This window comes from Lonchura striata, chromosome 7 (genome assembly GCF_046129695.1).
Source record: "Lonchura striata isolate bLonStr1 chromosome 7, bLonStr1.mat, whole genome shotgun sequence".
Classification (NCBI taxonomy): Eukaryota; Metazoa; Chordata; class Aves; order Passeriformes; family Estrildidae; genus Lonchura; species Lonchura striata.
The window spans coordinates 19158334-19184232 of record NC_134609.1 but is presented as its reverse complement, the minus strand read 5'-3'; the positions used below and the strand labels follow the sequence as shown (position 1 = coordinate 19184232).

Here is a 25899-nt window from a genome sequence, read left to right as displayed (position 1 = left end):
GGGCCCCAGGCAGACTCACGCAGAGTGGAGGGAAACACAGGGGCTGCAGGCAGGGAACAAGGGCACCGGCTGCTCCAGCAGAGCTGCGGGTCCTCCGTGCCCCCCCAGCCCCCACCACGCACTTCCTATATACAAGAGTCCCCCCATGGCTGTGCTGCGCTCTCGCTCTGGGGAGCGAGGGGAAGGGGAAGGTGCAGGAGAGTGGGAAAATGCGACGGGGCCCTATCCTCAACACCATCCCAGCACTGAAGAATCTGACCCTGGCAGGAGGAAACTCCGTGGCAGAGCCCGAGGTACAGGGAAGGCTTTCCATCACTGCCCCTCCCAACCAGCCCCACGTTGGACTCGTTGGACTGGGGATGTGCAACCCCACTGCAAGTGGCTGCTCAGCAAACACCAGCCATAGGGCCCAGGGAGGAGGAGGGTCTCTGCACTGTGCCAGACCCCAACACATGGCATCTGGTAACGCCAGCTGCTGCCAACACCTCCCCACTAATTCCCCCTCGCTCGGCAGGGAGGGGTTGGGCATGTTGGGACAGGGATGAGAAGCTCTCTGGGCAAGAAGCAAAAAAGAAGAGCGAAGGGGGAATAATGAAGCTACAGCCCCGGAAACCCACCCCTGCCCTGGGGTCCGTCAGGGAGGCAGGCGTGGGGGTGCGGGGAGGCGGCGGGGGTGACGGCTGGGGGCTGCCTGCCTGGAACGCACCCCGGGCCGTGCACCCCATCATTCACGTGGCGCTGATCCGCCCCCGGTACCTCGCCGCTTCCCAGTCACTCTCCGTTGCAAATGTACAGGTAGATTGGTTGGGACTGAGTCCACGGGGCGGCGGGGGGCCGTTACTGCGACGCCTGCGACGTGGGGTTCTCTGACTTGCTCTCCTGGCTGGAGGGCGGTTTGCTGTTCCAGGGGCTGTTGGCCCCCAGCGCCGGCGAGTTGTTGAAGCTGTCCTCATCGTCGATGCCGTTGGCGGCGTCAAACTGCGTGTTCTCCAGCCGGGTGATGAGGCGCTCGTCCTCGTCCCCAAACTCCCCCCCCATCAGCGTGGGCTCGCCTACCACCATCACATCCTGAAAGGGGAGACGGTCCCGAAACATAATCGAGGTGGGGGGAGCCTGGGCCACTAGATCCCCCTCTCATCAGCACAGCCCCTTTCCCCAGCTGTAGGGCCACTTCCTCATCTCCACTGCAGAACCTGAGACTGGGCACTGAGTGGGGCAAACACATCCTCACTCCCTTGAAGGAGAGCAAAGAGACTCAGGGAAGCCAGCTGGGACACGCCCTCCTTCTTTTCCCCATCACATGGGCAGAACTGGTGTGGCTCAGATAGGTAGTCTCTGGGGGTCTCCCCCTAGCAGCTCCCAGGGGCAGAGAATCCTCCCCTCCATCCCAGGGCAGGAAGAGAGAATGGAAACGGGATGCTTACAGGTACCTGACTGGACAGGGCAAAGGTGCTGGCTGGGCTCTTCTTCTTGCTGTTGCTGTTGTTGGTGTTTCCCCCACCAGAGCTCATGGTGCTGCCCCCGGACATCTTCCTTTTCCGGCGCTTGCTGGGCTGCTGCCGTGCTGGCTCGGCTGGTGAAGGATAGAGACATACATGGTCAGTCACCATAAGAGGAAGCCGGTGCCCCTACAGGCCCTTTTATGCAAACCCTACTTCTTCAAGGAACACATTCCCCCCCTTCAGGCTGTATCATCACCCTCCTCACCTCCACAGCTTTGCTGTCTCCCAGACCAGAGGACAGGTGAGGGGGCAGGAACATTTCCATCCCTGCTTTGCTTTCTGCAAGCAGCTGGCAGCCTCGAGGCAGGGAGCACTGGCTGCCTGCAGCCCTGCTGTGCTCCACTGGGAAGGCAGACCAGCATAGAAAGAAGCCAAATGCCTGGTTCACCACCCCCAGCCTTATAAAACAAAGCTAAGAACAGCTCTGGGGCTGGGAGAAGCCTGCACCGAGGGCAGGGCCTGAGCAGGCAGTCCCAGAGACCCCAGGCAGCAAAGCAGGCAGTGTGAGACTCACCGGGTGGAGCGACCATCCGCTGCCACTTCTGGAAGAGGCAAGTCTTGAGGCAGTCTCGGGGACTGAGGCTGTAGGTCTTGTGCCGTGACATGAGCTCCTGCATTGGTTCTAGGATTACACAGAGCTGCAAGAACAAACTCTGGGTTAGACTGCAATGCTCTGAGACCCAGCAAAATGGAGACCCCATAACCCTAACACCTCTACAGGCAGGCGTCTGTGCTGCAACTACCCAAGCCATGCTGTGAATTTGTGGGATTTGGCAGATCCACTGCCCCATAGCTCTCTACACCTCACCCCTACTACAAGATCCCTTTCACAAAGCCAGCCTTGCAGCCTACCCAAACCCCCGGCCAAACAGGCATCAGGCAGCTGAGAGCACAAGACATGGCAGAGCTGCAACCCTCCTCTTCTCACTCTACACTTACTCGGAGGTAGTTGAGTGTGGAGTTTGAGAGCCCACAGCGCGTGATGTTCTTGGATAACTGGTCCAGCATCTGGGGATCCTGTGCCTAGGAGTGAGAGGGACAGAAGGCTCAGCTGCATCCAGGCTGGGAACAGCCCTCCCATGCCCTGGCCTGTGATGCATGACTGGGTTGAGGTCCCCCACCTGCACAGCACCCTGAGGAGCTCAGCAGCCCTGTGTTGTTCATGTCCAGGGGAGCTCCTGGAGCTGTACTCACATGCATGGCAAGGATGCTGCGGGGAATAAGTTCTCGATGCTGGCGGATGCTGAAATGCCACGTTTTTATCCTCATCATGTCATCAAACATGAACTCCAGGTAGAGCCGCCCCTCCACACACACCTGGGCAGGAAGGGCAGAGTCAGGCACAGGCTGCCCCAGCTTTCCCCAGCCCAGATCCCCTGGGAACCCACTGCTGCACACTGGAACACACTCATAGTGGCTTGCCTCTGCCTCTCACAAGTCTCAGCAGAAGCCATAACCACAAGCCCAAAATGCACAGCCCCGTGGGACTGTAGCCAGCAAGAGGGCACAAAAAACCAAGGCAGGAGGGGCAGCAGAAGCTGCGGGTGCAGGCAGTACCTGGGTGAACATGGGCTTGCCGTGCTGGGTGACCATGGTGCACTGGTCACAGTCCAGCGAGACAAAGTTGTTGTGGAAGGATTCCTTGGGGTGCTTGAGCACGTAGTACAGCTCTGTGGCTCCCCCTTCAAAGATGCTGCGGAAGTAACGGGGAATCAGAGTCCGGCCAATCGCTGCAGCAGGAGAAAGAGGAAAATAAGGTCAGTAAACCCAGCTAATCCAGATGTTCCGTGGAATGTACATGATGACGGTCCCCCCGTACCTTCTGGATGGAAACAGCTGAGCTCTGACACCCTACCCACATCCCCCATAGCACACAACTGACTCCTGCTGAAGGGCAACGCCCTTAGGAAGGAGGGCTCAAGCTGGTACTCACTGTATCTCTTTGGTCCATCCTCCAAGCAGAAAGTGATTGTTAACATGGCATCATCCTCAAAAAACTCTGTGGTGAAGGCATCCCACCACAGATTGTCACATTCCTGGGAATGGCAGAAAGATGCTACGTTATGGGGAGGAGAGAGAGACAGACAGACACTGGCTGCCAGGCACAGCAGCCATGTGCTCAACCCACAGAAGACTGCGCTCGGAGATGGGGGTGATAAGCCCTGTCCCACAGCCACATGTGGGAGAAGGTGGTGAGGGCCCCCACTACCAAAATATGGCCCTGGCCAACCCTCACCCTCCCAAGTGCCTACCTCTGTCCAGTTCTGCAGCCGCTTGTTGAGTTCAAATATCCTGTAGTCGGTCTGGTTCCCGTACGGCGTGTGCCTCCTGCCCAGAGAGCACAGCAAGCCATCAGAGGGGAAGGCAGCCACAGGGTGTGGAGGGGTCCTGAGCCCACAGGGGGAACACATACAGCCACTCCAGGGCTGGCAGAGTCTGAGCAATCCTCCCAAAAGCCCCAGCCAGCCAGCATGCTGGCCCTGATGTGGCGCCCCCACCAGAGGCACCAGCTCCCCCCAGGCAGGGTTCACACCAGCCCCCCATGCTTACCCGATTCCAGGCTCCAGGTACGTCGGTGGGTACATAGGAGTAGGTCTAGCAGTGAAAAGAAATGAAGGCACATCAGTGCTAGCAGGGTTCTCCCTGCTCAACACAGCTCCTACTTCCCTGGCTACAGCAGGCAGTCAGGCTCACTGGAGCTGAGTGACTCCCCACAGTGCAGACTATACTCTGGCTGCCAATATTTGATAGCCTCATGGGGCGAGCTGTAGCCCAAAACTGGGCTCTGATCCCACATCATTGGCTCCTCCACTCCTGAGACCTAGCCAAGTGCTCCTTGGGGACATATCCAGCTCCTCTGCAGCAGTGACTGGTGCCAGGCACTGAAGAAGGGGCTGTTTTGGCAGGAGCTGGGAGGTCTCCTTGTCATCCCAGGGGCTTGGTCAAGCAAAGGCCTGACAGAGGTCAGGACCTGGAGGCTTCCTTCACTCCAAATATCACTTATTCTCTACCCACTAACACTGTGCCTGCTCCAATTCCCTCTTTGCTCTTGTGCTAACTGAACTCCATGCACTGCAGCCTCTATTTGCTTCTGGGAAGCATAACACAGAGACCCTGGGGTGCAAACTGCAGAGTGTCCTTGACATTGCAGAGCCCTCCCTGGACCCCAGCTCACCCCACATCTCGATCCAGCATGGTGCCTGGGTGGAAGGGAGGGAAGGCGTTGCCGTTCGGGGGCTCCTTTGGCGAGTACAGCTTGAACGACTTAGAGGAACAGCCTGGAGAGAGAGAGGGGACATGGGTCAGTCACGGGCACCCTGTGAGGAGAGATATGCTGCTGCTGCTGCTGCAAGGAGGAGGAGGAAGAGGAGGAGGAGGAGGAGGAGGAGGAGGAGGAGGAGGAGGAGGAGGAGGAGGAGGAGGAGGAGGAGGAGGAGGAGGAGGAGGAGGAGGAGGAGGAGGAGGAGGAGGAGGAGGAGGAGGCATAAGGATGCACCAGTCAAACCTCCATCAGCACAGCCCCATCCCTCCTCTTCTTCCCCTCTGATGTCAGACTACTTGTTTCATCCCACATACAGGTCCAGGCCTCCTCTGTGCAGGATGGAACTCACAGGGTCAAGGCTGAACTCTCAGGATCAGCAGCCAGAGGGGCCCAACCGCATCCCAAGGGTTTCTCATTGGTACCCAAAGTTTGTCAGTTCTCAGCTAGCTGGGCTCTGAGGATGTGCCCGAGGGGGACAGTCCAGCTGGTGAGCCTGAAGAGGAGCTGGCTGGGCCCTAGCCCTCCCTCCCACACTGCTCCTAATCCCACTGACCGACCCTGGAATCACACAGGATCTTTTTGCTGACCTTTCTATCGTCATGGTGACGGGTGAATAATTGCCCAGAGGGATGGATAGCGGGTCCCCAGGCAGCCACCATCTGCTGCTCAGGCAGGCCAGTGGCCACCCGGATCCAGACGGACAGAGAGATCCCACACACCAGCCCCCAGCTGTGATCAAACCACCCCAAAGCCTCACTGCCCACCACAGCACCAGGGCAAAGGACAAAGAGCCCATAGATGGGTATGGGGTGTGATGGGGTCTGCAATGGAGCACATACTGTGTGAAACCAGCACACGTCCTGAAAACAACCTGGGGCCCCAGAATAGAAGCCATTAGGTTTGCCAGGCAGAGCCAGCCCCATCCAGGTTCCTTAGGAGCAGCAAGGGGCTCCCACGCTCACCAGCCCGCTCCCACCACAAGGGCAGGTTCCCGGGAGCAGCGGCTGCCAGCAGCGCTCCCGCACCCCGCGGCCGGCAGGACCCGGCACGCTGCGCCAGGATGCTGCTGAGGCACGCGGCTCCCTCCCTGCCGGCAGGCAGGCGGGCAGACGGGCTGACCTGGATGGGGCGCAGCAGCGGGCGAGCTGCCAGGCAGCTCCGGCTGCACCGGCTCAGCCGGCCCCGCCGCGCACAGACACGTCTCCCCCGGAGCCGGCCGTGCCGGGCTGCCGCTGCAGCCGGGGCCAAGGCGGGATCCCCGTCGGCTGCCCGCCCGCACACAGCCCCGGGACGGGCACTTCCCAACGCCCACCAACCGCCAGGATTGCCACCCGGTACTGCAGAAAGCAAACCCAGCAGGCGCCAGACGTGCCACTGCCCCTCTAGGTTCCACTCCACGGCGACGCTGTGCAGAAGGGTGCAGGGGCAGGATTGGAGCAGCAGCTTGACCACGATGGATACAAGACAGGAGTAAGAAACATGAGTAATGAAAAGCAGTGCCATCAGCTCAGGGACCCAAGATGTCCAGCATGTTGCAAAAAAGAGCTCATTAGCCAACAGAGGTGAATAACCAAAGCATCACCTTCACCACTGCCAAGCCATCTGGGACCCTAAGTCAGCAGTCACAGGGATTGCACACACTGCTGAGCAAGGGCTGGTCAAAAATAGAAGGGGTCACCTCCCAAGCATTAAATCCAACTTGCAACGGGGGAAGTAAGTGTTTTACTTCTTGATTTTCTTGGAGCCTTTTCATCACATTTCCCCACAGCAGCTGAACCCAGCTCCTCTCCAGCATTCAGCAGGATCTCCAGTCCTGTGGGGCTGAAGCCAGCCCAGCCACTCAGCTGTGGCTCACCGTTCCCACTCCTGCCCGCCTGCGGTGAGGATAAGTGGGACATGGCACAATTTCTCATATGGCTACTAACAGTGTCAGCCCCTTGCTCTTACTGAATGTTTTCATAGATAAAACAAGTTTTAATAGGGAGTTTGGTGCTAGTCAGTTGCTGCTGCAGAGGGGTTTTTGCTTTCTGCTTTATCCACATCAACTTGTGCCTAACAGACAATTCAGCCCAAACTGTACTAGAAACACAGCATTTCTATTTCCTCCATTCTGTTGTTATACAACATGACACTGAAGCATGTTCAGCACATAGGAAACTTCTCAAAACTCCCAAACTTCTGTTGAAAACAAACTATTTCATTAGGCAGAGACAGCAGTGGCTGAAGCACTGCTGGTCATCATGTCCTGAGGGGCAGAAAAAAAGCAGACCCAGCAGGTCTCATCCTTCAATTCTGTTTTTATTCACTGATGAGACATAGGAAGACTAAATTCCCAAGGCTTCTCGCTGTCCTCAGTCCCCATCTTGTTTTTCAGGATGTAGGGAGATCTCCTGGGGTGGTGAGACCAGGGAGACATATCACTCTCCATCCTTTGTGCTTCTCATGCTCTTCCCTAGCTCCTTGCTGCTGGAGGTGGGACAGCAGATGAGCCAGGCCATCACTTCTACCCAAGGCTCCACTTCCATCCTGGGGCTTTCCCAGCAGGTTTATATGGAGACGCCCTGCTTTTGGAGCTCTGAGTGACCTGTGTCAGGATCTAGAGGAGTGGAGAGAAGCCTGTTATGCCAGCAAGACTGGCACCCTAAGTATTATTTTTAATGCAGCGTAAAATATGTCACTGGATGCAGTGGTTTGAAGTAACACTAACTATAGCCTCAGGATTTGATACAAGCTGTCCAAATACTGCATTCACTGTAGACACACTGCACACATTACATGAAGTAACACAATTACTTTACAGCAGCAGAAACAATAACTTTTACTCACACATAGGTCATGATGCCTGGTCTGTGACATCCCTCCATCACCACCTCTTTTCTTCATACTGCCCCAGCTGCCTGCAAGCCCTGTCCAGCCAGGTGCAGTGACACTGACACGCAGGATGTGGCCCATCCCAAGTGCCTGGCCCTAGCTACTCTCTCTGCACACTCCTGCTCTGCCTCCTGCTTTGAGCACAGGACAGGTGATGTAGGCAGGCTTCGTGCAAACAGGGATGCTGCTTGGTGGCTGAGCATGCAATGCCCCTGTGGAACACAAGGCAACATGAGATGCTTCCTGTGACCGCTCAAAGGTGCTGGCTCAGAGACACAAAAACATTCAGCAAGAGAAAAAACCAGGCTGACGCTGCAGCTGCTGATCTACCAGCCCAGGCAGGTCTGGGCAAACAGCGCAGTGCTTGTGGCCAGGTGGGTGGCTCCATGGCTCCTCTTCAGCGTGGAGGCGTGGGAGAAGGGAACCCCAGGAAGGGATCTCACAGCTCAGCATCCTCAGCCGAGGCCAGGTCCACAGACCTGCCGCAAAAGCGTGGGCAAGTAAACAGGCCCAGGTGGGTGACTGCCCAGGGAACAGAAAGCAGGTGCTCTGCCCGTGACTCATGTACAGCCCAGCACTGCCCAACCCTCCACGTGCCTTCTCCTTTGCTGTTCCTGCTTGTGAACTATCAGCCCTATGAGGAAAGCTCTTCTGGTGCGCTCTCTGGTGGGTTTGCTGGAACAGGAATTATTCACATCCCAGCCAAGTTCACAGAGCTGAGGAACATCAAATTTCCCAAGGCACCAAAAGAAACGTGGACACCTCACAGAGCCAACACAGCCAGGAGATAGCAGGGTACTGTGAGCCAAGACCAGCACCATGGAGTGGCCTGCCTGGGCAGGGGACATGGAAAGCAGGGAGAAAAGCCCTGCCTGAACTCCCATAACTTCAGTTCATCATCAAATAGCAAAGTACTGCTCTTTGATGGACAAAGGCAAAGCAGCATCCTCTTGTTCCTCCTATACCTGTGGCTGCTGGCAGGAATTGGTGCCCCGCTACCAGACAGGAGCCATCCCTGTCTGGGCAGCCAGTGTGCTCTCTGTGTAACCAGCAAAGCTCACCAACAAGGCAGAGGCTAAAAACATAAATTATGAAAAAAAATGAAGAAGTGGGGCTTGAAAGGGGCCGCAGGGTTACAGCTCAGCCGGAGAGTGTCCTGCTCCTCCCAGCAGCCCGGGAAGAAAAGAGGCCAGCCTTCGCTAAAGGCAGCCGGAGCTTCCCGGAATGCTCCATGCCTGTTTCCTGGCTGCCTAATGAGGCTTTAAAGTGTAAATAGTGGCATTGTTTCGTAGGGCTGCCTCGATGGGGTGTAGGTGCACTGATAGCACAAAGAAATACATCTTCCCAGGCCAGTACCACTGGCATGAGGGTGCTATCTGGGACTGGGTGCAGGGCAGCGTCTCAAATAATTCACGTGGTTTTGCCCAGTGACAGTGCCTGGTGTCCAGGAAGTTGGCAGGGCTGGGAGGCAAACACAGAGTATTCAGAGTGACTGGGACAGGCAGAGGCACATGGAGCAGACCATGGTCTGCCCCCACAAGTCTGCCTTCACCTCTTCTTTCTCCTTTTCTTTGGAATAGAGGGGATTCGGAGAGGCCAGTTGCAAACCCTGATGCTGTTGTTAGGCCCACAGGAGCCCAGGTGGAACCCACCAAGACACGGCCTGAGACATTATCAGTGGCAATATCAATTTGCAGAAAGCCCGTTTGCTTTAAAGATGCACAACTGGTGAAGCAGAAGCTCCCATGAGACTGGGCTCTCCAGGGAAGACGAGGTACAACTTTTGGAGGAGACCATGTGCCACGGACTCAGTGACATCCAGAGGCTGACCCCAACCAGGACACTGCCTGGTCCTGACCTGTCAGAAGGCAAAACCTGCATCACCACTGCATGCAATCCAGCTGCATGCAGGGATTACTCTCTCACTTTTCCCAAGCTGCACAGAGCTTATGTGGACCACAAGCTGCCTCCCTGCCCACACCACACCACATGCATGGTGTCCCAGCCCCAGGTCACATCCTGTAATATTAGTGCAAAAGTCCTCCACAGCAGCACACAAAGCATCTGAACCCAAGGGTGCTCTTCTCTGCAGATTGGGTCACAAGTTTAGGGGGACAGCCAGAGACAGGATAATTACCTGCAGCTAATTATTACAAAGTGACAATCTTGATGTAGGATGCAAAGCAGTGCCATCTGAAAGCATCAGGTGAGGAGAACCTGGCTGGGATGTGGATTTGCAGGTCAGGGCTCAGCGTAATGCCCACAGGCCCAGCTCTGCCAGGGTCCAGAGTTTCCCAGGAAGGCATCCTCTGGAGCTGGACATTCAGCTGGGGCCCCAAGGAATTGCACTGCCCTCCAGTACCTAGGGACAGCAGGAGTCTCCCCTTTCCCATTTTCTTCCTTAGATGATTCAGACATGTAGATGGGGAATTCTTCAGGAGGAAAAAAGGGAGAAAAGCACACCCTGCCAATTGCAAAACAGCCAGAAAATTGAATCACGTCCGCGGCTGCAAGCCCCAGATGCAATCCCATAGATAACCCAGTTTCAGCTCCACTACTATCAACTTACCATGAGGCAGTCATTTCCTGCAACTCTCAGGGAAATATCCCACTGTCCCTAATTACTCCTTTCAGTTCACTGTCTCAAAGATGATCCGTAATCAAACGCTGTTGCTTTCAGCCTCGGAAATGCACCTTTCAAATTTTCAGACACTTTCCCTCTCTCCCAAACCCATTCACTCTGGGGCCCTGCCACCCTGCAGCAACCAGGCTCACATCCCTCCTGCAGCACGCATCCGTGCAGCACTGGCAAACAAACGAACAATGTCGTGTGGGAACCGTGGGGCTGGGAAAAAAACCCTGTCAGCTTACCTAGCATAAAAGCCTCCTGACAAACTGGGATTTTCATCATCAAAGGTTTTCTAGGCTCTGTGGCAACACAGAGAAAATTCAGTTACAGCTAACCATACCAATGGCCCTGCAGAACATGAAGCCAACATCCCTGCTCACAGATGCTTGCCTGCCACGCACATGGTGAAACAAAACTACACAGCTCTGCATGGTATTGTGGGCTTGTTGCTCAGGGCAGCCCTCCACAGGGACAAGACCTGCCCGGGAGAGTCGGAGCCGAGAGCCACAGCGCAGGGCAGCGACAGCAAGAGGCTGAGGTCTGTCCTTAGACTGAGAGGAGGGGAGGCACAGCGGAGCCCAGCGCCCTGCCTCGGGGCGCAGGAGGCTGTCAGCCCCACGTGGCGCATGGAGATTTGCCATCCCGGGATGCAACGCTCCCCTCGCTCCCCGCCGCTCCCCGGCGCCGAGAGCTGCACGCTGGGACGCGTAGTCTCCAGAGAGGCGGCCCCGCCGCCGCCGGCCGCCTTGCTCCATGTTGCCTCCTAGGTGGAGCCCCGCAGCCCTGGCAGCCGGCCAGACGCCCGCTCCGGAGGGGGGATAAAAGCTGGATAACTCCCGCGGCGAGGATCCAGCTGGCCTCGCTGGGGCAGCGTGCGCCCGGGGGGAAACCATGAGGCTGGAGTGCAGCGCCTGCCACAGGGACCGGACCGCTCACAGATGCCCGTGGAGAGGAGGGACAGTGCGAGCATGGCGGGAACCTACTCAGTGCAGCTTACAAAGCACCTCCATTGCTTCTTCGAGCTGCCAGGGCAAGGCTCTGCCCTCCTGCTCAAGCAGAACTTCTCTCTTCTCAGTACTTGGTTAAAAGGCAATATGGAAGTGGCTGAACGAGGGACACGCAGGCTGCCGGCAGCACTGGGGACAGAGCAAATGCAGTGGTTGTTGGACTCGCACCTCTGCACAGGCAGCACATGCTGCCACTGGTGCCAGCTCTTTGGACAACCAGTGCATGATGGGGCCAAAACTACAGGAAGCAAAAGGACATGGTATGGTCAAGCACACCTGCCTAGTGCTCCTGAAGGCATGAGGAACCCAGCCCCAGGGAAACCCTCTTACCCCAGCATCCCTGGTTACAACTCAACCCGACAACAGCAACCCACGGGGCAGCAAACCTCATGCGGCAAGCGTGACAACCCACAAACACACACACAGAGCAAACAACAGCAGGAGCACTCTGTCCTCCAGATCACTCAGAGAATGAGAGGTTTCCAAGGGAGAGGGCCAGGAGAAGTGCTATCCTGTTCTGCCACCACCACATAGGACCTCAGGTTCGTATTGTTAATGCAGATGTCAAATCATGCCAGTGCAGAGCTGCAAGCACATGAAAGAGGGCACACTGAGAGAGACCACTCTGGGCCAAGCACTACTGCCACCCTGCCAACCATGAAACAGGAATGGAGTCCTGGGGCTGGACCGGTCCATATCATCCTCTGCTCCCACATCCTGAGGAGCTGGGCAAGCTCAGGCCCTCCAGCTATTGCTGCTCTCTGAAAAGCTGAAAGTGGCTCCAGGTCCCCAGCCTAGGGTACCTTTGCTTCAACTGAACTTCTGTGGCTTTTCACTGTCCTTTTCCTATTTTACATGGATTGTGACCTGCTCCTGGTGAGGGGAAAAGTCACCAAACAGTATCAAAACCTTCGTGTCACCAAACCTTCCAGCACCAGCGTATTTCCCTTGGATCACAAGTTTTCCACTTTGAGGCAACACAACTTTATATCATCCTGCTCAGCACTACTCAGTCTTTAAGTGGTGCTCAGATCGCTGATATTTCTACAGCATCAGGAGTGGAAAAACCATATTCAGTTCTATTTCAGTGAAAACCTTAATTCCCCCACAATGAGAACACTCCAGAACCTAAGGCTTTAAAGGAACAAGGACACTGATATTTACCCACACTTGCAACAGTAGCAGTAAGAACCGATAGATACCTGATCAGCACTGGAGGAGTCGCTGCAAAGCTGCTCAGACAAGGTGCTATGGAAAGCACGTGGAGAACAACTGGGAAGACCCTGGGACAGGGTGCTTGTTCTCACACCTGCCTGGCCCAGCCTCGAGCAGGCTCAGACCCTCCTGGTGAGAAGAAAGCAGGTGACGGTTTGCAGTGTGGGGTAAGTGCACACTGTGTGCCCCCAGAAGGTGACTCCCTGTTAGACCCCACAGCCTTGGAACCCTTTGCTCACACCTCACCCTGAGAGTGGCTGACACCTCTGGTTTTGGCTCCTGCTGCGGCACTGGCTTTGGCTAGGGATGGCAGTGGCTCAGCAGGTTCCTGCCAGCTGAGGCTGCAGGGATGGGATTGGGGGCTACCCAAACCAAGGGAGCCCCACTAGTGCTTATCACGCATCCCGAGCAGGCGGGCTGGCAGGGACTAGTAGGCCAGACACCCGAGATTAGGGCAGCCTACTACAGCAGGCTCTGCCAAAGGGGCTCCAGGAAAACACCCACCAAGCTAAGACACCCCTCCTCAGCTCTGGCATTCATGCTGACTCCTAAACTGGAGCTGCTGGGTCTTCCCCACTCCTGAGGATGCTGTGCTCACCCTCAGCTTGGTCCCCACTTCTGGCTGTCCCAGGTCAAGCCAGTGCTTTGTCTGCCACGGAGAATGAGCTCCCTGTGCCCATGGCCCCCTGTGTTTGGTCACCCAGCAAGGCAGCTTTTGAAAGATGTGCAGCCCTCATGTGTTTGCACCCCTTTGATCTTTTTTTCCCTTTGCACCCGTGGGAGGCTGGTGGGACCCTCTGAGCTGTGAGCAAGGATGAAGTTGCAGCAAGCAGTGAGGTGCAGCAGGTGAGCAGCCCCAAGAGCCGGGCAATGTCCCCATAAACCCGGTGACAGCACAGGCAGGGGGACCAGGAGGGTGTGGGGCAGCTGTCAAGGGGCTTCGGCAGGGAAAAGAACCCGAAGAAGAACAAAGGGAGCTACGGACTGGGATGGAGCAGGGCACAGCAGGGCATGGGGGCTGCTGGCAGCACCCCACCAGGCTGGGGGTGACTCTCCAAAAGCCAATAGATGGTGGAAAGAAAGGGGAGCCAGGGGAAGGGAGGAACACCATAGGCAGGGAGGGAGAGGACAGACAAGAGAGCTGGAGGGGAGGGAACGAGCTGAGGGGCCAAGGATGCACTGAGCAGCTGGGGAGGGATGAGGGACAGGAGAACTGGGTAAGGATGGAGAGGGAAGCCGAGGAGGGAGAGGGGAGCTGGGGACAGGGAGAGCCGTGCCGGGGGAACAGAGAGCGGCTAGGGGGCTGCCGCGGGGACCCCGGGCCGTACGGGGCCCCGGTGGGGAGCGGCGGCGCGGTGCGGCCGCGCACAACTTCGCAGACGCGGGGGCGGCGCAGGCGGGACCCCGGCCCTCACCTCCGCCGCCCGAGCGGGGCCGCCACCGGGGCGGGGGGGACCGGGAAACTTGCGCGGGGGGGAAGGGGGCGCGGGGGGGCGGGGTGACTCACGGCGCGGCGGCGGGCGGGGGTCCGGCGGCGGCGCGGCGGCGGCGGGCGGGCGGCGCGGGGCCGCCGCGGGGCGGGGCGGGCGGGGCGCGGGGCGGGGCGGGGGCGCTTCCTTTGTCTGCGCCGCGGCCGGGACCACAATGGCTGCGGCGGCGGCGGCGGCGGCGGGGCCCGCTCCCCCCGCACCGGCTCCGCCGCCCCGCGCCGCCCGGGGGCCCACGGGCCCGGGCTCACGCCCGAAAGGGGGTCCCCGGAGAGCTGGCCCCCCGGCCCCGCGCCGGTACAGGCACTCCCCGGGATGGGGATGAGGGAGCCGTGTCCCGCCGAGGAGCTCGGCACCGGCAAGGGCAAGGGTTCCTTCCCTACCGCGAAAGTTTGAATAAAAATAGACCTTTTCCCTAGCTTGGTTTCGGGGTGTCTGAAGTTTTTTCAGGATTTTTTGTTTTTCTTTTTGAAACTTGTTTCCCTTTCCCCCAGTTTCAGACGAGAAAAGAAAAATACAAGCAGTTTGTTTGGGAGGGGGAGATGAGAAACAAAATGTTCCCATTTGCAATTGTCATCATACTCCCAGGGTCTCCTTTCCCTGATAAAACTGCAACCTCTTCCAGTTAGAAGATTTTACAAAAAACTCCATTATGAAAATTTCCATTATAAAAAAAATTTCCATGTTTCCCATTCCCCTTCTGCCCCATATCTGCCTCTTGCAGCTCCTGCCCTGGCAAGTCAGCCTGGCACAGACTTCTGCTGCCAGCCCAGCCGGCAAGCCCATGGCCTCAGCACACACACACGCACACACACACACACACACACACACACACACACACACACGTGTGCTGCTACAGCTCACCCTACACACAAGGGCTGGTGTTCACGCTGCGATGGGCTGGCGTGCACTTGCATGCCTTCCCAAAGGCCTCCCGGCACAGCCCCGGCTGGGTGTGCACCCATGCCTGGGGCACGCACACCCTCCCACATCCCCCTGCTTGCAGGGCCAGGCGCGCACCTCATCCCCTCCCCGAGCCTTGGGGTAATGCAGGAACAACCAGTTGGATCCTGCCAAGCACACTTGCTTTCCCGCACCCCCCCTCCACCCAACAGAGCAGACATGGTGGGTTTAAAACCTCATCCACGAGTTCTTGGGGGTTTCCTCCGCTCTGTGCTTGTGTACCCCCAAAGCCCTTGCACTTGAAGACTGGGGGCAGCCCCCTGATCCCCAGGCATGTTGCTGTCTCAGACCAGTACTGAAGAGTAAGAGGCAGCATCCTCTTACTCCTGTCCCTCATCAGCTGAGCAAGGCTCCAACCCTGTCCTGCTCCACATCGCACCATCATAATTCCCCCTTCCTCTTGCAGACCACCCTGAAGTATCATTTTCCACAGCCACATAGCTAAATATACCAAAATTCTTTGTAAACCCTAGATTTACAGAGATAAAAACTCACTGTAAACCTAAAGACCTCTGTGACATCCTCCTCTGTGAAAGGCACATGAAGCTGGAGGTAGCCATGACTTGATAACTGGGCACAGGGATGCTGTGAGTGCCCCAGCATGCTGGCCCTTTACTGCCTTGTCCTCCTGCCAGCCCAAATCTTGTGGCACTGGGTGAAATGGAGCTGCAGTATGCTGACCCCCACCATCATTAGGCCAAAAAAAGTACTGGCTGCAATGCTGGTGACAGCTACAGGGTGGCACAGCCCTCCTGGCCAAGACTGCCATTAAATACAGTCTACCTGGACCCCATTCCCACTCCAAGGCACAAAGACACACATGGCACAACCACACTGCTACTGCAAAACTGTGAAAAAAGGGGCATTTTGTCCCCATATTAGAGACTCTTGGCACCAGTGCCATGGCCAGGGGATAAGAAAGCAGCCCCCATTCATCCCCAGGCCCCCGTGGCCCGGCCCAGTGCATCCACAGCAAACATGCCTGGAGCAATTTATCCCGGGGCTCAGCAGCCCTCCGGGACTGCTCACGTGTCCCTGCTCAGCTCTGACGACAGCGCTGGACTGGTCCACGTGGCTGCAGCAGCCCCAGCTGTTTATGGTTATAGCTGAGTTAATAATTAAATAGATGCTGGATGGAGAGCAGAAGGGTTGGGATGCAGCTGGGAAGCGTGTGTGGCAGCAACGGTGTGGGAGAGCCCCTTCCTCACAAAGTGCTCGTGCCCACACTGTGAGGGGAGCAGAGGGCTACCCAGTTTTTGTGGTAGGGCACTACATCCCCCAGATCACAGCCTCCACTCTCCCCCTAGCAAGGGCCCCATGCCCGCCTGGTCTCCCCAAAGTCCAGCCCTGATCCAACACCCGGTACAGGTCTGAGCCCAGGAGCTGGCAGCAGCTCAGGAGCAGGAACGAGCACAGGATACATCCCAGGCAAACGGATGGGAAGAACCTGATGGGGACCAGCGTAGCCAAGGGATGTCCAGGTCTCTCTGATCCCTGTGGCTATGGCTTGGTGTGCCTGCAGAGTGTGTCTGAGGGATCCCAGGCGAGCAGGCCAGGAGGCAGGGCATGCTCACACTGACACCCGGCCGGGGCCCTGGCAAGCGCAGGCGTAGTGCAAGGACGCGGACACGCGCTTACATAAAAAATAATAATAAAAATCTGCTAGCTCTGCAAACAGCACAGCCTGCACTGGAAGATGGACTGGTCTGGCACTTCCAAACCTCATGGACTTGTCCAAACAGCAGCCAGACCTGGGCACCGTTGCACGTATGCAGATGCAGCCTGCAGCACAGCATGCATACTGGAGCCCCCCCTTTCCAGAACACAAGAGCCAATCCCTCAAATCCTACCATCCTTCAAACAGAAATATGCTTTGTTTCCCAGTTTCTCAAGGAGGGGCTTCTCTCCTCCCTAAAGCTATGCATGACCAGATAAAAAGGGAGTTCTGGAGCAGGAGGGGCCCCCATTTTTGGCTAGGGAAGCCACAGATCCATCTCTCCAGAGGAGGTTTGGGGGAGGCTGGAAACTACACGGTGAGTCATGCCAGGCAGGCAGCAGATCCTGGGGGCTCCTGGGATTAACCCTTCAAAACCAGAACCACTTCCAGACACCCACAGGCAGAAATAAAGCCAAGGGGCTGGGGAAAAGCTGCCAGAGCAGGATGAGAAGTTACAGGGCCACATCTTGAGCATCCTGCATAGGACAGAGGAATCAATCTGAATATGTGAGCAGTGGACAAGCAGCAACCAAGTGCATGCATTGGTGCCTATCCTCTCCAAAGCAATAGGATGGGGAGAAAGGTAACAGCAGGGTGCAGAACCCCAGAGTGCATGAGGTTCATATGGGGTGTCCACCCTCACATCACGCCTTGTTCTGGTGTCGTAGGTCAATCTCATCACCGCTGGGCTGCCCACAGGCTCCAAGGGGAAGGTGCAGTCCACAAGCAAGCTTTAACACATCCTGCTAGAATGGGGTTTCCCCATGGCACCAGCACCAGAGAAATGCCCCACAGTGTTCCTGTGTTGTCCCTGAGATGTCGCAATGCATGTCCTGCAAGACCTCAGCCCCAGGATGACCACCCACAGCAGTGAGCTCCAGTTCCCCTGCAGAAGCCCTAGGGCCAGCCTGCCAGAGCTGCAGGGTTTTAAGGCTCTTCCAAAGCCTCCAGGTGGATTCTCTCATGTTACAAGAATGGTTCGTTTTACAGCCCCTCTCAGGCCTGGGAACCCACAGCAGGGAGGGGGTGATGTGCAGCATGGCTGCACAGCCCCAGCATCCTGTGCCTGACGTCTGTCCCCCAGGAAGACCATCTACCTTCCAAGGGACAGGCACTGCTGCTTCAAAGACAATCAAAGCAGAATCCTCAACACCCAGCCCTGTAACTACAGGAACTCAGCCCTGGTCAGAGAGCACCCTGGTGCCTGGCCCACTGTTTCCCCTGCATTCCCTCCACTCTTGTCTCTCAAGCCACGGAGGATCCTTGGCATCCATAAGAGATGTACATAACCAGGAGCTGCCACCCACCAAATCCCCACCTACTAAGGCTGCCATCTCTCCTGGTACCCACATGTCACTGTGCCCTCCCACACTAGAAGCTCCCCTGGGAGAAGGTAAGGGACATCTTACAGGGCCATGGCTGTACATGGTTGACTTGAAGCAGGTAACTCCACCAGCTGAGCCCACCCTCTGCCACCCCCCCACACAGTGTTGCTGAACACTCTGGAGCAGCTCTCCGAATATAGCAGCATCAAATAGCTCCATCAATAATGCATTGCTTCTGCTTCCTCTCACTGCCGTGTTTTTGTTGCTAACATGCGTGTCCTTCCTGTTAGCAGCTGCCTCCTCCCCACCAGCTAGGCCAAGCAGGGACACAGCCACGGTGGGATGGTGATGGCAGCTCCCACGGCTCCAGGTCCAGTTCCTATAGGGATTGACACAGAGGCCCATCTATGCCACTCGAGGGCAGCCTGGGGTTCTGGGGGGGAACCCTGGCACCGTCCGAGCCTCCTGCTGCGCACGCGCTGGCAGCAGGCAGGGCCACTCGGCATGCCGTGGCTGCCCAAAGGATTTGGCAGGGGCACCAAGCTGGGAGGAGCATAACGACATCTCCCCAGCCTCAGCAGGGAAATGCCCCTCCACAAGGACTTTTGGCAGCCTGGCACTCTCCATACCCAGGCAGCACCCCCATTCCCAACTCCATGCAACGCCGCACCACATCAGGTTCCTCCAGCAGCTCCACGTTGCCATCCCCAGCAGGGAGAGAGCTCCTGCTGCCATGCTCCTGCCTGCCCCTGCCCGCAGCTGCCCTGGGCTCACCCCGGGCCAGTTGAAGCAGGCAGGTCGGGGTGCCTGGACCTGCCCCATGCCCAGCAGAGTTGCATGCCTGCAATGCCACGAGTTGCCATGGGCTCCTAGTATGGAGGCAGGAACTGGTGTAGGCAAAAGCTGGCACCCACCATCCTCACAGCAGGCAGGGGCTCTGTCCTGTAAGGGAGACCCCCAGGGTGTACAAGACCGTGGTTGGAGGAGAATGCACATAGCAGAGCAGAGGTTGGTGCAATTGGCTGCTGTAGAATGGTCCAGCCAACACCACCAATGTCCCAGCCTGGCTTGGGCTGCAAGAACTATGTACAGCCACCTGGGCTGTACTGCAGAAACCTGGCTGCATACACAACACCTGTCCCTTGGTGTGCAGTAGAGGGCCTGAGGCTGCAGAAAGCAGGGGCCCTCCCACCCACTGTGTGCCACCCTCTCAACCATGGGGGCATTGTGGGGCACAGGCACTGTTACCTTGGTGCAGGGTAACCTCTGCTACCTGACTGTGAATTCCACAAAGCCGGGGCAGAGAGACACCCTGCAAAGGGGGGCTGGAGCTACATCCCACAGGGCCCCCCAAAGGAAGTGGCAATAGAGGGGTGCAGGCAGAGTGTTATCAGTGGCCCTGTGGGCAGGGCGGGTCAGGGCTGGACAGAGGCCAGCGCCTGCCACAGCGGAGATTATGTCTCGGGTTTAACGTTCATTCCCATCCATGACCTGCCCAGGAGAGAAGGGGGTGAGCTGCACTGGGAGGCTCGTCTGACAGCTTTGGAGACTCCTGAGTTCCACCAGCACCCGTGCTCAAAAGGGACATCCAACAACGGTGCACAGCCTTTCCCACACTCCCATGAGCACGCAGCAGTGAACCTCCCAAAACCTGCCAAGCATCACCCCTGCTGCAGCCACCCCAGCTCTGCCCAGCAAAGACCCTGGGAGACGGACAGACTACTGCCACCATCGCTGCTCCAGGTGGGGCCCAGCAGCCCCCTGGCAGCCTTGCCTGCTCCCCAGCACCCTCCCCCCGGCACCAGCAGGAAACCACAGCCGCAGCCTGCGGGCAGCTGATAACGGTCACCCAGCCCCATCCTGCCTGCACCCCACCACCCGGGAGCCGTCCCCACGCCCACTGCTGCCCAGGCCGTGGGGTGCACCCACACCGTGCACAACGGCAGCCCCAGGGCTCAGTGTCCCCTGCACAGAGCTGCGGGCTCTTGCTGACAGTGCAGCTGGGGCACCAGGACACACCAACAGTTGTTGTGCATGGGCACCATGCTCCCGAGTGTCCCAGCATGCTCCTGGCACACCACGCAGTTCCACGCCTGCAGTTCCACGCCTCGCATGTTCTAGCAACACAGATATGGCGGGAGAATCTCAGAGCAGAGTGGGGGAGGAGAGGGTGGCATGAAATCGAGTGATCTGACACAAAGGGATGGGCAGGGGATAATTGAGCTGCTTCAGCTCCTGCCCTGCCTGGGGGCACACAGTGCATTCCTGGCCACAAGGGTACCTCCCTGCCCTGGAGGTCCCATCCCCCAGGGGCATGCCCTCACTCCCCAGGGAACAGCTTTCACAGCAGTTTGTGTTGAGCAGGTAACAACATTCCTGGAATAAACTTGGGGCCCAGTGCAAATACACAGTGCTGAACCCGGTGGCATTGATGTGGCACTAGCCCATGCAGGATTCTCCAGGCAAATCCTGGGTGAGCTCACACTGGCTCCAAGGAGCTCTGTGATGGTGCATCATACCAACAAGACCCCTGAGGAATCCCCTCACTGAGCACCACACAGCCACAACCCATCACGACTTTGCCACAGCATGCCAGAAGTGGGCAGGCAACGCAGCACACAGGGTATCCTAGTGTCAGGCACTTCGCTGCTGAGGGGCACAGGGCAATTAACATGTTTCATCCAAACATCACTGGTCACATGAAGAAAGCCTGGACTAGAGCACACCAATACGCACAATGAGGCCTTGGGGCCCCTACTGCTCCCCTCTTCCCCAACAGGCCCAGGGGCACCCCAAGGTGCCAGGCACCCCTGGGGGTGTTTGGGAGCCAGAGCCCACACAGGTCAGGGCTGCGTGCCCCCCCCGCCGCGGCACTCAGCCCGCTCGCTGCCATCCCTTTCCCAGCGCATCTGTCACAGAAGGCATGTGGCACAGCTCGGCCTCGTGACAGTGGGGGATGCACGGCGCCAGCTCGGCAGAAGGGAGGGATACGGCAATGGGCCGTGCCCTGGCTGGACATGTCCATCCCGGGACCCAAAGCATGTGGCTTGGGAAGCTCTCCCTCCTGCCAGAGGGGTGCACAAGCTAGTTCTCTGCAAGGTGTCCCAGGGAAGGTGCTGACCTTGGGAAAGTTGCTTCCCTGCCATGAAGCTGGAGCCAGACCCGCAGGGAGGGAGAACAGCTCCACTCTGCTTTGCTCCCCTCCTCCCCCTCTGCACTGACACCATCACTACAGGGGGAAAAACAATGATAATAATAAAAATAATTAAGGAAGAAAGTGCAGAGCATGCTGGGAGAGTGAGAGCTGCCCCCAGGGGTCAGGGCCCTGCTGGGGTCTGGATGCCAAGACCTGTCTGCCGGCCCTGCTCCAAGCAGCCCTGGGCACAGCACCACTAGCACCAGCACCAGACAACTGCTGCCCCAGCCACTGCCACCTCCTCTGAGCCCATTACACTCTTACTTCTCACCTCTCCATATCTGAGGTGGGGAGTAAAACCTCCCTCAGGCCTCCACTAGCCCCAGCAGCTCCTCACCATCCTCGGGCACAAGAGTGCATCAGGCTCCCAGCTGTGCATCAGGCTCCCAGCTGGGCAGCCTCCCTGTTCCAAAGCTCTCAGAAGAAAGGAGCAGGGAAACATCTCTGGAGAGGTGCAAGAAGAGCTGCAGTGGGACAGGATGCATCCCCAGGGATGGCAAGGAGTACATCTTTCCTCTGGGAGGGCACAACTTGGAAGGGGAGCAGCCAAAACCCCCTCGGCAGCAGCTCCCAAGCAGGAAACTCCTCCAAGTTAATGCAGCCCTGAAGAGCAGCCTGGGCAGAGCGGCTCATTAAATGTTTCTGGCTGGCGGGAGGCCAGCGGCAGAGCTTGTTTTTTCTATATTCCGATAAACAGTCCGGGGAGGGGAGGGGAAGGGGGAGGGGGCGCAGGCTCTCGATGTGCCACCCAGCCCCAGCGGGGGAGCGGGGGAAGATGCGGGGGGCACACGCACATTGCACGGCAACACTGCACAGCAGCTTCGTGTCCTCCCTGCCCTGGGGCGACGGGCAGGGGCGGCGTGGGGGGGACACAACACATGAAGCCATCCACAGGGATACTCCCAGGTGAGGGGTGACCCCACAGCTCCCCATCCCCGCACCGAGGGACGACCCCCCTCTTGGCACCCACCAACATGCCGATGACATTCCCAGTGGCGTGCGGCCAGCTCCCGGGGAATAGGATGGGGCCCCAGCGCTGGGTCACACGGCCTCGCCCCAGCGAGGCGGGACCCCGCCAAGGCTGGGGTGCCGGGGGGCGCGGTGCCCCCGGTGCGGGTGCCTGCGGGGCGGGTGCTGTGGCTGCTCGGCCTGGCTCGCAGGGAGGTTCACGTGACTTTCTGCTTGAGGAAGCAGCGCTCTGGCAGCTTCCAGTGGGAGATGGAGGAGGAGGAGGAGGAGGAGGAGGATGGGGGAAGGGGCCGCCTGCCTTCATAGAAACACGGCGGCGAGGCGCAGGCAGCGCAGGGGCCGGGGGCCGCCTTGCAGGGGCACCCCTTCCCCACCCCGGTTATACAGATGCAAACCCCTCGGCAGAGGCGGCTCCGGGGGAGGCACAGGGACCGTGTGCTGTCACAGTGCCTCGCTGCCTCCAGCAGCCCCCCAGCATGGGGTTCTGGCCTGGCAGGAGGCTCTCTCGGGACCACAGCGATGCTGCCACGGGAACTGGGCTGAGGAGCGTCCCTGCTGTCCCCCCACAGGGACCCCATGTGACAGATGCCCAGGGAAATGGCAAAACCCTCTCCCCAGGGCCCCCCAAACTTGGCTCCCATCTGCTGGCCAGCACCACGGGGAGCTGGTGCTGGACAGGGTTCCAGCAACCCTCTGAGACCCCTGCCCTGCCTTGCTTCTGGCACGGCAACATTCTGCGCGGCCGCAAGCAGTGCAGCCAGACCAGCTGCCCCAAACCTGCCCCCAAGCCCAGGCGTGCAGACAAGTATCCCTGCGGCAGCACCCTCCCAGGTGCTGAGACCTCACCAACTCATCACACCTCCTATGTAGTCCTGCCACCTTGCTAGCCCGCAGGATCCAGAATTAGGAACAAGCTCTCCAGCAGACACCCCACAATGGCCATGGCGGGGGGCCATACAGCATCCATTGCCAAGCCTCTGCAGGGACACTGTGCCTCACACCCACACAGGGAGCTGTAGCACCCCACAGACCTATTGCTCTGGCCACAGAGGCACTTCGGAGTCACTCTTCACAGTGCCACCTGCATGCCTACCCAATGCCCCTGCAGCACTCTGCCTGTGGGGGTCCCAGTTCCAGGCTGGTACCAGCACCCATGTGCTCTTGAGTCCCTCATCTCTTTGTCCAACACATCTCAGCATCCACGCCATAGGAATTCCAGCACCCATGCCGTGGAGTCCTAGCCTCACAACCACATCCCAGCACCCAGTCAGACACAAGCGTCCATGCTCTAGGGACTCCAGCCCTTCAGCTAGATTCCAACAGTCCATACCATGGAGACCTCACACTCATGGTTGGACCCAATAGCCACACCACAGTGACTAGGACTCCAGTTCCCACACCTTGCTGACACCCATAGCTTATCCCCAGCACCAGCACCATGCCCAAACCTCAGCAGCTACACTGAAAGCCACCTGTGTTGTATTCAGCTCCCAGCAGCCATGCCCCAGGAACTCAGCCCCATAACCAAACCCCAGCACCAATACCACCGAGACTCCGGCACCAATGCCAGATGCCAGCATCAATGCCATGGAGACCCCAGCACCAACACCGTGAAGACTTCAGCCCCATAGCCAGATCCCAGCACCAATGCCATGCAGTCCCAGAGACCAGTACCCTGGAGAACCGATCCCCATAGCTGGACTCCACCACCAATGCCTTAAGAGACCCCATCATTAATGCCACGGAGACACCAAGGCCATGGAGACCCCAGTCCCGTAGCTGGAGATCTCAGCCCCAAAGCAGGACAGCAACATCAATGCAATGAGGACTCCAGCCCCACAGCCGGACCCCGACACCAGTGGGGCCCCCACCCCGTAGGTGGCCCCCAGCTCCCCACCCAGCCCCGATGCCGCGGGGACCCCAGCCCAAGGGGCAGCCCCCGCCCCGCACCACTCACCAGGGCATGCACAGCCCACTGACATCTTCACATGCCTGGCCCGGCCGGGGGTCGCTGCGCGCTGCCCGGGCCACGGGGGTCTCGCATGGGCGGCGCGCCGGGGGCTCCGGCGCGGCGGACGGCGGGTAGCGCCGCGGGCAGCGGCGGGCGGGCGGGCGCGCCGCGAATCGGCGGAGCGGCGGCAGCAGCAGCAGCAGCAGCGGCGGCGGCGGCGGCGGCGGCGGGGGCGCTCGGGGCGCTCGGGGCGGGGGCCGCGGCGGTGGAGCGGGAGCGGGGGCGGGGGCGGCTGCGCCGGCGGCGGGCGGGTGGGGGCGCCTCTGCGCGTGCGCGGGGCGTCCCGTTCTCCCCCCCCGCCGCGAGCGCGTGCGTGCTGCGTGCGTGCGCGCTCCCCCCGGCTCGCCGCAGCTGCCGCCGCCGCGCTCGCACGCGCGCGCCCCCCCCTCCCCTCGGTTCCCGCTGGCCGTGAGGGGCGCGGGGATCCCGGTGTGAGACGGGGCAGTCCGCGAGGGACGGCGTGACGGGAAGGACCAAGCGTCCCCCCTCCGCTCTGAGGAGACTCTCGGCCCTTCCCCCTGGGCTTTGCAGCGCAGCAGCTGCAGGGGCAGCGCTCTCCCCAGACCCCCGTGGTGGGTGAGGGTTCTCAGGGCCGCGGGGGTTCCCGGGGGCTGACGCTTCCGTCCTCCCCCGCGGCCGGGGCTGCTCTTCCCCGGGCCTGAGAGAGACTCAGCTGGAGGGACGAGTGCTCAGGGACCCACGCCCGGTCGGCCGCTGAGCCCCGGGTGTCTAGGGCAGCTGTGGGGGCTCCCCCGGGAGGCCGTGGGGACGAGCAGAGCGGCCGCGGCCGTTCCGCATGGAGGAACCTGCTGAAGGCTGGTGCCTTTTGGGACCTGGCCAGTCTCCCAGCCCCGGGGCACGGGGAACACACGGCACTGTGGAGGTTTTAGGTGGGAGGAAAGGGGCCAGAGAGGGCCAGAGGGCAGAAAGGAAGAGGGTTCGCAGCAGCGCTTTGCACAACCAGGGAGAGTGTGACCGGCGATTGCCGTGCCTTGAGCGCGATGGCAGAGGCTGCTAGACAGGAGGCTGGGAGCTGCTCTGGTCTGTGCTGCACGCGTTCTGCAGAGATGTGGCAGCATCCCGGTGAGGCTGGGGGCCAGAGAGATGCCAGGGCAGAAGGAGCAGAGTGCCATATGGACAGGGTCTCTCTGGGGGACACCCACCCTAGAGGATCTCATCAGGGATGCTGGCCCAGCCCCACGCAGCTCTGCTCCTGCACACCAGCTGTAGGGCCAGAGCCCAGTCTGCAAAGGCAAGCACTGTCCCTGTAGTGCCTTGCCAAGATGCAGCCCCATGGTGGGAGCAGCAGTGTCCTGGGCTGAGCAAACTGCCCCAGGGAGCCAAAGCCCTCTTTTCTCTGAAGGGCCAACTCCAGCCCATTTGCTCCTGCCTGGTTGGGACTCACATTCCTCTTTACTGAGTGGAGATGTCCGTTAAGCATCAGACGGGTTTTTGAGCTCTCCTTTTCACGCTGTGCCTATTAGCCCTGAGCAAGTTGCCCACCCTGGGTGCTGCCCAGGCTGAAACTGGATGGCCCTGAGCAGCATCTGGCTGTGCCTGGCCAGGGAATGGTCACAACACAGAGAGGGAAGGGAGGGGAGCCAGGGATGTAGAATGCGCATTTTCCTTTCTGGCTGTTGTTTGTTTTTCTTGTAAACCAGCAGGAATGCCTGGTGTGGCCCTGTGCCAGGAGTGCATCCCTGCTGGGGATTGTACTGGGGGAGGGAGATACCTGCAGGTGGGAT

At 59.0% G+C, this 25899-nt stretch overlaps 1 protein-coding gene across 4 annotated transcripts; it reads right to left on the bottom strand.

Annotated features, from left to right (window-relative positions):
- Window positions 1-766: 766 nt before the first annotated feature.
- LDB1 (LIM domain binding 1) lies at window positions 767-24212 on the bottom strand. Of its 4 annotated transcripts, none has more exons than XM_021536383.2 (11): window positions 24101-24212; window positions 4678-4780; window positions 4053-4097; window positions 3755-3890; window positions 3436-3538; window positions 3060-3232; window positions 2697-2819; window positions 2442-2525; window positions 2017-2140; window positions 1431-1573; window positions 767-1068 (listed from the first exon to the last, which is right to left on the bottom strand). In XM_021536383.2, exons 1-11 carry the CDS (start codon window positions 24123-24125, stop codon window positions 838-840), a joined length of 1290 nt encoding a protein of 429 aa, XP_021392058.1. In that variant the 5' UTR covers window positions 24126-24212; the 3' UTR covers window positions 767-837. The 4 variants fall into 4 exon arrangements, with proteins under 4 accessions (XP_021392058.1, XP_021392057.1, XP_021392060.1 ...); XM_021536382.2 differs by having other exon boundaries at window positions 769-1068; window positions 1425-1573; XM_021536385.2 differs by having other exon boundaries at window positions 771-1068; window positions 3755-3830.
- Window positions 24213-25899: the final 1687 nt, after the last annotated feature.

Coding starts and splice junctions, on each gene's coding strand:
- LDB1 (XM_021536382.2), bottom strand. CDS start 24,125: ATGTCAGTGGGCTGTGCATGCCCTG. Junction 4,781..24,100: donor AGTGGGCTGTGCATGCCCTG/GTGAGTGGTGCG, acceptor CTCTCTCTCCAG/GCTGTTCCTCTAAGTCGTTC. Junction 1,574..2,016: donor GCGGATGGTCGCTCCACCCG/GTGAGTCTCACA, acceptor ATCCTTCACCAG/CCGAGCCAGCACGGCAGCAG.